General features: G+C 31.1%; 1 protein-coding gene across 1 annotated transcript; it reads right to left on the minus strand.

The window, feature by feature from the left end:
• Positions 1–14,216: 14,216 nt before the first annotated feature.
• LOC134254668 (uncharacterized) lies at positions 14,217–14,798 on the minus strand. The gene has a single exon (XM_062737203.1). The coding sequence runs from the start codon at positions 14,796–14,798 to the stop codon at positions 14,217–14,219; it is 582 nt and encodes a 193-aa protein (XP_062593187.1).
• Between the last annotated feature and the right edge of the window lie 67 nt (positions 14,799–14,865).

Consider the following 14,865-nt stretch of genomic DNA (forward strand, 5'->3'; position numbering starts at 1 on the left):
CATAACAATGCATATCTTGTCTATGTAGGTAGGGACTGACCCAGTCACTAGGCAGGATGTGTATTGATGAGGAAAATAAGTTATTTTTGTTCTCAATTTGGTTTAGCTATTGGGTTAGCTATATCTGTATCAATTTTTTAATTTCCTAAACTTTCAAATTCATTTTTTTTATTATCAATACAATTATTGCTTTTTAATCTGACTTTATGGGTTAAACGTAGTGTTTAATTTAATTACTTTTCATATGATGTTAATTTATTTATTTTATTTTATAATATCTACTTTATTTTGATTTTTGTTCCTCTTAATGCAATCATTTTGCTTTTCAAGTTTGTTTTTTTTTTTCTCTCATTTATTCTTAAAAATGATAAATTCTTAAAATTAGTTACTGTATAATTCTTAAAAATTTGTTTTATCTGCCATATGTATGTGTATATATGTACTTGTGTTTCTGCATGGTAATTAACCGTGATAGTCGGTTTAAGAGCTCTACAGAGCTCATGTTTCTTGTTATAAAATGTATAAAATGCCGACTTTAAATAGAATTTACTTACTTACTTACATAATAAATTTTACTCCATTTCATGTAATATGTATTTTATTTATTTTTTGCAACTTGTCAGAATTTCGCGTTTCATTGTCAGATCTTTAATGTTGACTTGTCAGACACAAATATCGACTTCACAAAAATTTGTTGTCAACTCCTGGCCTTAACTCGGCATGAAAATATTTTCATCTATTTTTAACACGTGAATATGTGACAAGGGTTGATTGTACGTATATTGTTTAACGTCCTTCTCGAGATGGAGTCCCCACCATTTGCCGGTGGAGAGCTGCAAATTATGTCCTATACTCGGCACTCAGGGCCGTTGAGCAGGGATGGATCTTTTTCGTGCCAGCACTGTTACAACGCACTTTGAAAAATTACGCACTTTGAAAATTTTTTTCAAAGTGCGTTAAATTTGGGACTATAACGCACTTTGAAAAAATTAAATTTTTTTCAAAGTGCGTTGATATCGACCATATTGACGCACTTTGAAAAAAAATGTAGATTGATCAATATTCTTACAAATAATCGGTTGATAAATAATAGATCCTGGATGGATAACTTTTTTATGATGAGGTCACTTCACGACCTGAGAAGTTGACGTTTTAAATATTTGAGGTTTTGATAAAATAAAAGGGAAAAGGGTCTTGAAAAAGAGTGACGATTGTTTAAGATCATTAATTCGTTCCTTTCTTTTCTTTAAATTCTAGTCTTTGATAAGTATATGTAAAGGTGTAAAGGGGGCACTAACAGTGGACAGCTTAAAGCAACTTAGCATTTATCATAATAAAAAGGGGGCAATTTGATTGTTCAAAACTATGAAAATTCTTTCTCTCTCATACGTTTTACTGTTCTTCAATATTTCTAGTTTTCATCTGTTTTAATTAACTCATTTAATATTGAAAGTTTTCAACGTCATACCAGTTAGGTAAATACATAATTATATAGATGTTTTGAGTATAGCATAGACATCGAGACCGGGCAATGGGCCAGGGGAAGAGGGGCTTAGCCCCCCACTTATTCTGGTAAGATACCGGTATATACATCGTATAAGCATTGAAAATGCAGCTTAACCTTTTTGGGTTTATTGCTCCCCTCCCCGTTTGTTACCGACACCTATGTATTCAAAAGATAAAGATTTGGACTGAGGGATCTCATACCCGTCTTTTCCTTTTTTCGACGTGAGTTAATCAATTCATAAATTTTTTGAAAGATAAATAACAAATAAAATCTTTCCATTACTAAAATATTATTTAATTTTTTTTTCAAAGTGCGTTAAATGTCTCCATGGTAAAATACATTGATGTAGACTCTTAACGCACTTTGAAAAACTTTTTCAAAGTGCGTTGAGTTGGTCCTAAATTTAACGCACTTTGAAAAAAATTTTCAAAGTGCGTTGATTTTGTCCCAATTTTAACGCACTTTGAAAAAGTTTTTCAAAGTGCGTAATTTTTTCAAAGTGCGTTGCCACACAGCACCTACTGCGACACGGGACCTCGATTCATCCGAAGGACACGTCCCGCAGTGGGATTCGAACCCGCGACGTAAGGATCAACTCCTTACTTCGCGACTCTAGAGCAGACGCTCTAACCCCTGCTCCACGCGGGCGACTATATGACAGATTCAAAAGGATCAGACAACTTGACATACCATATGAGCAGAATTTTTAGCAAGGATTTAATTTTGGCACAATTAGCAAGGATTTTGAGATCGTCAAAATTGATTATAGCTTAAAATTGATTGCGTTTGTTTCAAATGCTTCTTGTGTGAAATTGCATTTAAAAATCGCTAAAATTACATCTCGCCAAAAATGAAATACCAATGTTTAAGAAAAACTTGCTTAAATTTCCAGTTATAATCAAGGCAAAAATCAGACTCCTTTGCCTACCTTTGTATTTCCCAGCTTTAAGCATTAATGCTGTATAAACACAACTATTAATGGAAGGAGAAAACATCTTCTACTTGTCAAAACCATTGCAAAAATTTGCTACATAAACAAGAAATGTTGGTGAAAAAGCTTTTCATGAACAAAAGACAGTCATTTTAATCATTTTCATTTTTGTGAAAGAAATCTGCCAAGGCACATCTTTGTTTTAAAATAAAAATAAAGAAATTGGTTAAAATATTTGTTTCAAAATCTTTTATGTGCAAAGGGAAACAACCAGCAGTTGTGATATTAAAGGACAATGGTCCATACTTGTATGGATATAGGTATATCTTAATATATAAATTAGAAAACTAACGTTTTCATTCAGTTAAGGTAGGATATAACAAAAATTTCTAAACGTACATTTATTAAGTAAACTTTATGACTATAATTAATTTGCAAATGGAAATAAATTACAGAAACATTCGACCATCATTACATACTATCCATTTGTATTCTCTTTGATTAATACATGTGAATATATAGTGATCCGATGTTCACCTTTCTCAACTTTCAAAATTTATTTTTAATTCTATACTTGTAAATAAAAAACAAAAGAAGTAATAAGTAAATAAGTAAATTGTTTATTATAGTGAATTGTCAGCATTAAATGTAAAGTGCCTTTATAATGGTATTGTTTTGTCTCTAACCTCTTGTTATTTTTAGAACGTTATGTAAAACATTTAATACAATTAATATCCAAACACCCGGCCCATCGGACCTACATGTCACTTTTAACAAAATGTATGAAAAACATATACACAAATATTACGCATGGCGTTTTTTGTACAACATAGATTGTATGTGCATGAATGAAAGATATAAATATTTTGAGGTTTGCCTAGGAAAATTTGTTAAAAGAAAATTTACTCTCTCTTGATCTGACATAGAAAAAGTTGGGTTACATTTAATACTAGTAAATAAATCTGATCTGAAATTGGAATATTCTGTACAATTTAATAGAAAGTGGTACTCGTCTTCTACTTCATCTTTAGAACAAAAATTACATAACCTATCTTCTAATGATTCTCCTAATAATAAGTGCTAAGGCAAAATTTTTATTTTTATGAAATTATATCTTGACGTTCCAAAAAAAATAAACAAAATAAAGAAAAGAATTTAGTAAATAATTGCATATAAAATAGATACTTACATAGATGAACAACGATTCATTGATTACATGTTTTTACGTCTCATTGTATATACAACCAAACAGAAATGGGGAAAACTGGCCTAAGAAGAATTTGATTTAAATCTATCAACAAAATCTTTCAATGATCCCAAAAACCATAAATTTCTCCTAAAATCATTCATTCAAAACATTTTAAAACAATTTTTATGTTCAAGATGTTTTAGAACATACAACTTTTTCACATGCGACCAAAATTTGCTTAAGAAGAATAGAGATATATCGCTTTGAAATTCATGACTTCAAAAAAGCTTTTTCTTTTTTTTCTTTTTACTTTTATTTTGTATTTTTGTTTTTTATATCATCTTTGAAGTATACTAGTGTATATTTCTTAAAATACAAATTTGGAAATATGTTCATGTGGAAACATTTAATGTATGTGAAAATCATGCCTTAGGTGTGGCACATGTTTGGCCTGTTTTTATAGTATTGCGGTGTTTTACGTGATAGTTTCATATAATTAGAACATAAAAGTTTTAGTCGATTATCAGTTTAGCTTTCATGCCAGATTGCTAAATAGTGAAGCAATCAAACATTTATAGAAATGAAATTAGCTGAGGTTCATGAAAATGTAATCGACACCCTAAAATCGTTTGCCTTTGAAGTATTTTATGAACCAAGTCATAACCTAATTTAATGGGGGTTTTTTGCAAAATACATGTTTATCAACTTTTCTACAATCGTGTCTATATCAAAATGAATGTGACTTCACACATTTCCATTTCTATTTATTTAGGAAAAGAATTTTCAAAGCAAAGAAAATTTTACCATCGTCTTCGGTTGCAAAATGAAAAAAAAAATACAGTTATAGTTTCATTATATATTCAGGAAAACTCTTGTTTAATTTACTTGCAGGGTGACAGGAGATATTTTGCTGGAATATATTTTTCCTAATTATGAATTAAAAGATATTTTAAATGCTGAAGAAAATGTATATTCCAATTTCTTTTCAAATTAAAAGTATATGATCCCTCATTTGTTGAAGAATATATGATTCGGAACTTTTTTTTTCCAAAAATGATACTTAAACCATATGTCCAGATACTTTTAAAATGCTATAGAATAAATATGTATACTTCTAAATCATTTCTTTTTAATTGGTAAAACACATCATTAATTATTAATTTACGTATATATCAACTTTTCCTTTTCATTTATAATTTTAACAATTAAATCTGAAAAAAAAGTCTTTAAAAAGTCTTATCCGTTTTCCGTTATTTCCGTCCATGACAAGAGGAAGACGCCGGATGTGATCGGTCGGCAGGGAAGCTCACTCCTCGGTGTCACCTGATCCCACCTCTGACGTTTAGAGGTCCTTGTTTGCTCTGCTCCAAAATTGATAATTTTCATTGGACTTTTGAAGTTGAATACTCTTCGTTATCTCAATATTTCAATCAAGGCTTAGATATTAAAAATTAACTTGTTTAGGTTTAATTTAGGTGTGTATTCGGCTTGGTTGGTGGGGGTAGGAGCTGGGAGTAATAGAGAGCGTGCGTAACAGAAGTTATACAAGAAATAATTTGACTCAAGATAAATATGCTCTTTTGTTCTGCTAACGGTGTTTAAACATGAAGAAACCTACATGTATGTACATTATGCCTTTCCATATACATGTATAAACAAAATGCTACCTTTAAGAAGATTTCTCAGAGCAAGTAATTATCAAACCGGCTCTTTTAAAAGAAAAACATATCTAGCATCTTTGTCTTAAATCAGATATTTTTGATAGAATTATACTATTCAAACGCCGATTACTTATAATTATGTGAAGATCAAAATTGAATGTAATAGCTAATCAAATTATTCATCACAATCAATGTTTGATTTATAGTTCGCTTACTTCATTCTACTTAATTTCAATGTATCATTTATATTTTAATGAACCCTGGATGATATGTGTTCCTTTAATTTTGCTTATGTACATGATTGATTGTTATATTTTAAAGCAAACTTAGCATAACATATTATGGAATTATAATTAACGCGGTCGATGACACCTAGCAAAATCAGTACAATTCCATAAAAATGACAACAGAAACAGGTAAGATGTCACACCTGCATGAATAAAAATAAATCAGATTTCTAAGAATTGTCAGCATTAAATGTAAAGTGCCTTTATAATGGTATTGTTTTGTCTCTAACCTCTTGTTATTTTTAGAACGTTATGTAATCTACTTGAAAATATTTTTCTTCTTCAAAATTGTTTGTCATGCAGGATTTTTTTACCGTCACGTAGCTCAATTGGTAAAGTACTTGCTTCGTGATCAGATGTTCGTTACCTTGTATAAACTCCGGTCTAAGTCGATAAAAAAGTAGTAAGCAACTTTCTTTCGATGAGACCTTGGTACTTTAAAGAGAATGTTACGGGTCTTTCCATTGATACCTTTAAAAAGCGAAGAATTGTGTAATGAAAGGCGTTGCCACGATAAAGATACCTTCTTAATGACCCTAAGTGCCGAGTAAAGTCTAAATTTGAAACTTTTACAAGTAAAGGTTGATTTCTCTATAAGAATGACACTCGAATGGGATGCAAGAAAACATACAATCTATCAATTAACAATCAGCAGGTATCAGACAGTGCAAAAGTACAAAACAAAGATAATTTCACGTCAGGTTGATTGATTGATTGATTGTATGTTGTTTAACGTCCGTCTCGAGAATTTTTCACTCATATGGTGACGCCACCACTTGCCGGTGGAGAGCTACAAATTTTGTCCTATACTCGGCACTTAGGGCCATTGAGCAGTGAGGAATCTTTTTCGTGCCAGCACCTACTGTGACACGGGACCTCGGTTTATACGGTCTCATCCGGAGGACCGGTCTTCACGTCCCACAGTGAGATTTGGACCCGCGACGTCAGGATTGACTCCTTATTTCGCGACTCTAGAGAAGACGCTCTAACCACTGCGCCACGCGGACGACACCTCAGTTGAAGATTTAAGTAAACCAGTCCTGTTTTATAATTGCTTTTATTCGCTGAATTTTAAAGCATACACATATAAAGTTATGCAATTTTATGTGATGAAAGTATTTATAAAACTAACACAAATGCTTATAGAGAAACTGTGGCACTTGACTATGAAATTGGTTACACTAAGGGATTGAAAGTATGGCATGTACGGTATATCTTAAAGCTGACTTTTGAAAAGTCTAAGGAATAACTGTCTAATATTTTGGCTTCATGATGTGATCAATCGCGTGGCTTGCGTGATAATTTACATTAATGCAAAATATACTGTTGAATATTTTATTTCACTGAGTAAAATTAATTTTTAAGCCGATGCAAGCTACTGATAAAAATGATTATGTTTCAGAAACTTCAGTAAATTTGTTAAAAGGCAATATTTCTATGGTCGTTATATGGAATCTTTCACAGACATAAAATAACATTGGGTGGCATTTAGCTGAAAAGTTAGGCTTTTGTATTCGAAATATAATAAAGTGCATTAATGTGAGCGGTCGACAGAGGATGCCTACTTGTTCTAGGCCCCTGATCCCACCTCTCGATGTCTGTGTGTCCCGTTTTCACCTGTTTAAATTGATATCTTCTATGATTTTTTCTTCATATAAATTACCCCTCGTTTTATTTACCCTTTTCATCAATTATTAATTAGAATTAGGGTTTAATTATTTATTTCAATATTCTGTAGTTTCTTTTACCAAAAGTCTTTCTGCAATTTATTGGTTGAACCTTTTTCAGTTTAGCTAAAAAGTACAAAGTATACAGTAATTGCAAGTGTATATTTATAAAATGATTTCGAAAAGCTATTAAAGTGCAACAATGTTTAGACATTTGGACCATTTTTAGAATTTTTAAATGCAAACGTGCATATTTAATATCAAAATAGAAACACTCCGTCATTTTGTTAAATGACATCAGCAAGCTAAATTAATCACAGGAATTATTTTGTATAGCATCCCTACCAACTTTATTTAAAACAAACCCAGGAATTTCAAATGCATATTTAAAAAGTAAGGTCACTGTGATTTATTTTAAACTTTACAAAGAATAACATTAAAAATATACAAAAAAAATAGTCGATGTGTTTAATGCAAAGAATAAAAAATACTCTTTATAAGGAAATGTTTTTTCTAAAAAATTTTGCAAGGTCAATGCCTGGTGTGGTACGAAAACTACATTTTCTCTATTTTTATATATTATAATCAGTTTGATTGTTTTCCTTTCAGCATGGAGGTCTACAATACAGTATTTCTTATTTTTACAAATGTTACTTTTTTCATAAAAGACTCACCGCTGATCATAATTCGTTATGTTGTTTCATCTTCTATCTATAGAAAAGAAACCTGATTTTGGGATAGTAGATGCACTATAATTCTTCCAGGACAATGTGATTGCAATTATAATTGTCTTCAGAGTACTTTATTTCATGTTCAGGGTGTCGAGAATAAACTAAGATTAAATTTTTGATAGTCTTTCTGCGGAACTTAGCAGAGAAGGAAAAGAAAATGGCTTATAATATCATACATTTAGTTGAAAGCCAAGTTGAAATGGCTCATTTTTAATTTTTTTTTTCAAAAAGGTATGTAAAGAAATAAGAATTCAAAATTGGTCGAACATATCATTATCGATATATAGAATTCCTTGTTTAGAATCTAGAATTAAACGTAAATTTTATAATAGCATAATTTATCTGTGGACATCTCTGTTCAGATTAATATATAAGTTGGTTATTTCTTTTCTTTAAAAATCTTTCTGCGAAAAAAAAACTAGGAACATGAATTAGTGAATGAAGGACACGAAGACAACGAACAGCACCCAACACCAAAATCCACAAAACAATACAAAATAGGAGAAGAGCAAACACTGACCTCCAAAACATCAGAGCCGGGACTAAGCACCATGGAAGGGTGAGCATCCCCTGCTGGCCGGTCTCACACCCGCCGTGTGTTTCTTGTGATGATCGGGAAATAACGGACATATCCTTCGTTAATTCAGTATATAAATAATGGACTAGTAATTAGTATGAAAAACGTCAGTCAGGATTTGACTCAATGACAAATTGTATCGGCTGACAAGGTCATTGTATCGACCATAGAACTTCCGAAATGATGACTGTAAACGAGGCTGCTGATATTCTTGTGTCATCAACTTGTTTGTCAATAATTTACCTCGTTTTAGAAATTGTTTATACGTAGAGCATGCTCGTGCGAATCGAATCAACTGAGATATATAAACGCCGTATGCAGGTGATGAAGGTATATTATTGCAAAATAAGGGAACTTGACGATAGAAAAGTTAAAGTCATCACGTTTAGCATAGAGCTTGGTTGTTAGACTACCATGAGCGTCTTTTGCAAGTAAAATATCCAAGTATGAAACAGATGTATCAGACTCTGTGGTATCTTTTATCTCAAACCCACCAGGATATATCGTATCCAGAGGTTGAGTTAAAGGCCACAGCAAGTGTTTTCTTCTTTTCAAGCATACGATTTTGCACAAATTCTGATTCATATAAATATAAAACTAGGTCTGCTAATAGCGGAGCGCAATTGGTACCCATAGGAATTCCAATAGATTGTTGGAAGTCTCCAAAAACCACATAGATATTGTCAATCAGAAACTCAAGCATCTTTTTGATGTGAACTTTAGAGTACTTGTGTGTGCAATCAGAATGTGTTTTAACAAAATAATTCTGCAAATGACCTATGACCAAGTAAGTAAATTAAAGAGTTCCATTTTTATTGAAAAAGTAGCTGTCAATGATATCAAAAAACCTGGACTTTTATTTATCGTTGGGAATGGTTGTGTATAAAGTTAAAAAATCGTAAATTTTTAAGCTGTTGATTTTGGTAAAATCTTGTGATTTCAAATTGTCCAAAAGTTCTTTGGAATTTTGAGTATCCACGTCTGATTCACACGACTTCTTTAATATATTGTTGCACAGTACTCTTGAAGTTTTTCCTTCACTACTGTCAATATCTTAGTGAGGAGTAAAAAAAGAGGCTTGGTTGACATTTACTGGAACCCGCAATATATCTTTGTAAGGATTCTTACGAAGTTCCGAAATCCAATATATCATACATGGTAGTTCAAAATCATTTGGTTCTTCGGGATACTTGAAATATTCAAAACTGACAAATATGATTTTGAAGAATTTCTTCCGTAGAAAGGGAACTATGGGTATTAGTTGGATTACCACATGTAGAATTAAAATTCATTGAATGGGCCTTACAAACGAAGACAATGTTGTTATCTGCTTTGCCAGCAGGGACGTACTGATGATGTAATCTATATAATTCTTTTTTCACTTCTGGATTATTGAATATATGGACCTGATAGATTTAATCCATTCTGACAAAGTGTCAACGTCTTCTTTTTTCATATTTGGCCCATCGTCTGGTGTAATCTTCAACAGAATCCATAATATTTATGAAATTCCGACGCCAGTTGAAGGATCGGGGTTCCCTTTATTTAGAAACTTTTAAAATGAGTGATCTAAGGTCTTCATTATTAACTATATTTACGTCACCTGTAATAAGGTGTAATTAGTATCAAAGACTGAATAGAGTGGAATTTGGATTTCTTGCAAATAACATCATTCTTTAAAGACAGATATAATCATTATGGTTTAGGTGTGGTACATTTTTAGTCTGTTTTCATGGTAGCGAAACATTTATCGTGTTTGTGTGAGGTATTTATAACACATCACTTTTTTTCTGTCGATTGTCATTTTATACATTATGTCAATTTCTGAATAATAAGATAATAAATCATTTAAAGAAAAATTAGCTTGGGTTAATGCATATGTAGGTAATACACTTAAATGAAATGGTTTCCATTGAAATTACTTTAGAATTAATGTCTTTTGATTTTTACAGAATAATTTTAATAAGAATGATTGCGATTTCGATTGAGTACACTTACGTATTTAAAAGGCATTGGTAACCAAGAAAATGAGAAAATTTTATACATTTAAAAATCTTTTCCATCTTATGGATAGCAATAGTAGTTATTAAAATGAATGGCAATCCTTATTTTCCTTTTCTGGAAGAATAAATTTACTTAAATGGAATGAAATACCATGTAAATGTTTTAAGCTACATTAAAATGGATTTATATCAAAGACTGATCTTTTCAACTTAAAAAAAATGAGATCACCCTCGCAATTTTTCCCTTAGAAAGATGAAAGAAGGCCTGTAACATTTCTGCAAGTAAAATATAAGCTCTTACATAACTTCACATATATAAGCAAATTAAACTTACATACTTTGAGTTTAAATTTCTTGGCAAAATGATCTATCCATTCATTTCAAGATTTTAAAGAAAAAATGAACTACTTTTTACATGTATGTTTTGTTATTTCGATATGGTATTTTATCGTGTAAAGGGTTTACAATATCTTGAAGAAAGAAGTTTTAAAAAGTTATGAAATTATAGAGAAGAATTAACGTTTGATTTATTTTTCAGTTATTCATTTAAACCTGAAAGAATATCTTTTATTGCTTCTCTCTTGTATGATCGATTATTTTTAATTTAAGAAATTAAGCACACCAACACGATGAATAGCACATTATAAGTGTTGGACTGTTTTTGAAATATTGTTTTTCCCTCTCACGCTCAAGGTAAAATTATTTGGTCGGTAGGTAGGTGGAAAAATCTTTATTCCAGAAATCAACATATTTGTTGACTTGGCATGAGGAATTAAAACTAAAAATATATATATATATTATTGTGTGCTCGAGTGAAAAAAAAAGAAGTTTGGCCATTTTTAATCAGTCGGTTGAGTGAGTCAACCAAACGAGATTTTAAAGATGCATGTTTTTCTTTTTGTTTGTTTGCTTTTTGTTTTGTATATATTGAAATATCATTTTTGAATAGTTTGAGGAGAATTTTTTATGTTAAATTTTATTTTTGTTTTGTCAAAGTTTTGTAATGGGAGATTACTTTGTTTTATTCTGGGATTTTTATAAAAGCAATTTCTGTTGCCAGTATTTTCTGGACCTCCCCATAATTTCATGTTGCTATCATTATATTGAATGAATATTTGACAAATTGTTCTCTTATAAATAGCAATATTCACACAATACACACAATACATATGTTGTGTAATGTTGGGGTGGTTGATCTCTATCATGATATGGAACTGCCAGATCACCAATATTACCTGATAAATATTGCTTTTTTATATATTTCCTTTTCAATTTTTTCAAACCATAAAAATGCATAAAATACATTTGCTATGGCGAAACCAATGCGTTATAAATGGTGTAATATTTAAGTGCCATTTGATAATATCATTTCAATTTGATAACAGTTATGTTAATTTATCCTAGTTTATATCTTTGATCTACGACTAAATAGTTTTATCATACAAATGAGGTGACTTTTAAATACCTTTTTGATATGATATACAATATTTTCATATGACATTAAATTTTTAAAAATCATTGCAATATTTGTACATTCCAATATCTTCTATAAGTAACAAATTATTTTTCTGCCAAATTTGAAAATATGGGAACGATTTAAAGTGAGAAGATTATAATAAATTATTTAAGTTATAAAATCATTTAAAGTCTGTGCATGATGCAGCAAAATTTACGGTAGAATTATTTTATTTTTCACACAACAGTTAATGGTTTTTATGTATCATATCATTCCCATGTGCGCGATGCATGCCCATTAATACGTAAAGATTATATATGATGCTTAGGTTTAAAAACAATCATTACGTGTTTGCCATTTTCAATTTATTGACCAATTTTAACCTTTTTCATAGACAACATGAAGTGTGCAAGCAAACTGAGTGATGCAAGTACTGAATTTATTTACATATCTTATATAATTGATGACGAGTGCATCCAACACAATGTTAGGTAATGACTGAGCACCCCAATATGTGTTTAAGCCTTTTTAAAAGTTATTTTTAAATACATTTCTACATGCAATATAAAATTCTTTACCCCTTCACGTGCCACTGTTTTGATACATAAATTTTGAGGTAAACAAGATAAAACAAATCAAGAATTCCCTTTCGGGGACAACTTAAAGAGATACATCTTTTTATCTCATTTTTTAAAAAACATCTAAACTATAAAGGTTATTAAAGTTTTTTTGTGTTTTAAATTCAAGTTTTATAATTAATTGTAATATAGTACGTTATTTAAATAAGTAACAGGTAGTTTTAAATTAGACTGAAAAGAGCAAATCAGAAATTGTTAATCAAAACTTTATAACAATTGTATTATTATATATACGTTTTGGGCAAAGTACAATCTTGTATGCTCTAGAACAAAGATTAAAATAGAACAAGAACACAGCCATCAATCCTTCAGCTTTTTATGAGATAAATTATGTTAAAAAAACTGTCAATTGTTACACGTCACAATGATAAATAGTTCATCATTTCTGCCTAACAAGACATCAGTCAACTTAACTAGACATGGCAACCACAAATGGCGCACACGTGTTCCACACTTAACTGGGTCAACCAAGTAAAAAAAATTCCAATTCAGGAGTTTTAAATAGAAAAAAGAAATATATAGGTGTATGTTAAGCAGGTGAAGAGGACAGGACTCAATTCGAGACAATACGTTCAAAACTATATCAATTATTTTGATTTATTTTGTTTCAGTCCGAAAAAGCAAATTACAAACAAAATTAATGACAATGTTCACGATAGAAATACTAAACTGGAGGAGGGGTTGACAAATGAATAAAATAAAAACCTACAATATGCACATCAACTATGAAAATAAATATCTTGGACTTTTTGTTTGTGAGGACTTTGTTGCTTGGGATTTTTATGGAATAGTTTCTGTGAAATGTATTTTATGACTTTAGTGACATTTAAATTCACCATTATTTTTTCTTTAATTTTCAGATGGGCCCAATTAATGCTGCTTCACTAACCGTCATGTTTTCATATTTTTAAAACTTCTATATGAAAAGAAACAAAACCCTTGCAGCTGTTTTCAAATAAGAAATTAGATGTAATGACTATGTTACATCAATTATCATTTCATGCATTTCACAACTAGCAATCATCTTAATATTTGTTTTGAAATTTTGTTTACCGTCATGAAATTTTTTTTATTAAGATTAAAAATGTTGCTCTTTCAATTGAATTTTGCAAATACTTGTTGCTTTTTTGTCTGGAAAACCAACATGATAAATTGTTGTTAAATCAGAGTTCTAAGTTAATATATTATCAAGTATTTTGTCTACGTACGTTTCCAAATATCAGAATGAAAATTAAAATTATGATTTTTTATAATGCATCAATTAAGATGTGAATTACATGTATACATGTACCAAAATTCCCAAAAATATTCTTAAAAAATAATTTTATCTAAAATTTTAAGACATTGGAAAATTTTTAGTGCATGTTGTTAATTTAGAATTCACGAAAACAGCAAAAAGTGTTTTAAGTTCAGCTTTCATTCCTTGAATAAAAAACTCAACTGACAACATTGAGCTGCATATTCAAGTAATATAATGCTGTGAATGTTATCATGGTTATCTACTGCTATATTAAATGGATTTGCATGAAGCAATACATTAATTGCCACATGCCTATAAATAGAACATGATTACCAAATGGAGCGAGAAGCTCGCAAGACGGCCCTCTTTACGCTTTGAAGGTATTTCCTCATCTGGCTGCTGTCGGTGCGGGAACACCTGATGTGTACACCATCTGCACTTAGGAACGATAAGTCCTTCCAGAAACCATGGTGATGGTGAAACGTGATATTGTCGAGAGAGGAGGCCCAGTTCTTTAGACAGCAATTAGCTTCGACGACCCGGGAGTTGTAATCGCCCCTCCTGTTGCGCCGCAGAATTTGGCCGATAACGACATGCCGCACTCCACATCCCAGAACCAAGTAATTTACATAACTCTGGATTTTCCTCACCAGGGTTTCTGCAGCTAGATGGGTATTATCTAGGTCATTTCCTCCAATCTGTAGAAAAACTATCTGGGGAGGCGGATCGAATGTCGTAAATTTGGGTCCGCGAGCCATGCGATCGACAGTCAAACCTCCTTCACTAAGAAACTGTACATCAAATAAATGACTATAAAGTCTCAAATTGTCATTCTCAGTGTTACGGGCAATAAAATCCTGCAACCGCCGAATAAAGGAATGTCCTATAATCACTACGCGAATAGGTGCCATTAGAGTTTTCTACTTTCGTTTTCACCGCACCGACAACAACACAGGAGATGTCCACAGAAAAATAAAT

Source organism: Saccostrea cucullata, unplaced genomic scaffold (assembly GCF_032062105.1).
Source record: "Saccostrea cucullata isolate Sc308-1 unplaced genomic scaffold, CSIRO_AGI_Scuc_v1 ctg531, whole genome shotgun sequence".
Classification (NCBI taxonomy): domain Eukaryota; kingdom Metazoa; phylum Mollusca; class Bivalvia; order Ostreida; family Ostreidae; genus Saccostrea; species Saccostrea cuccullata.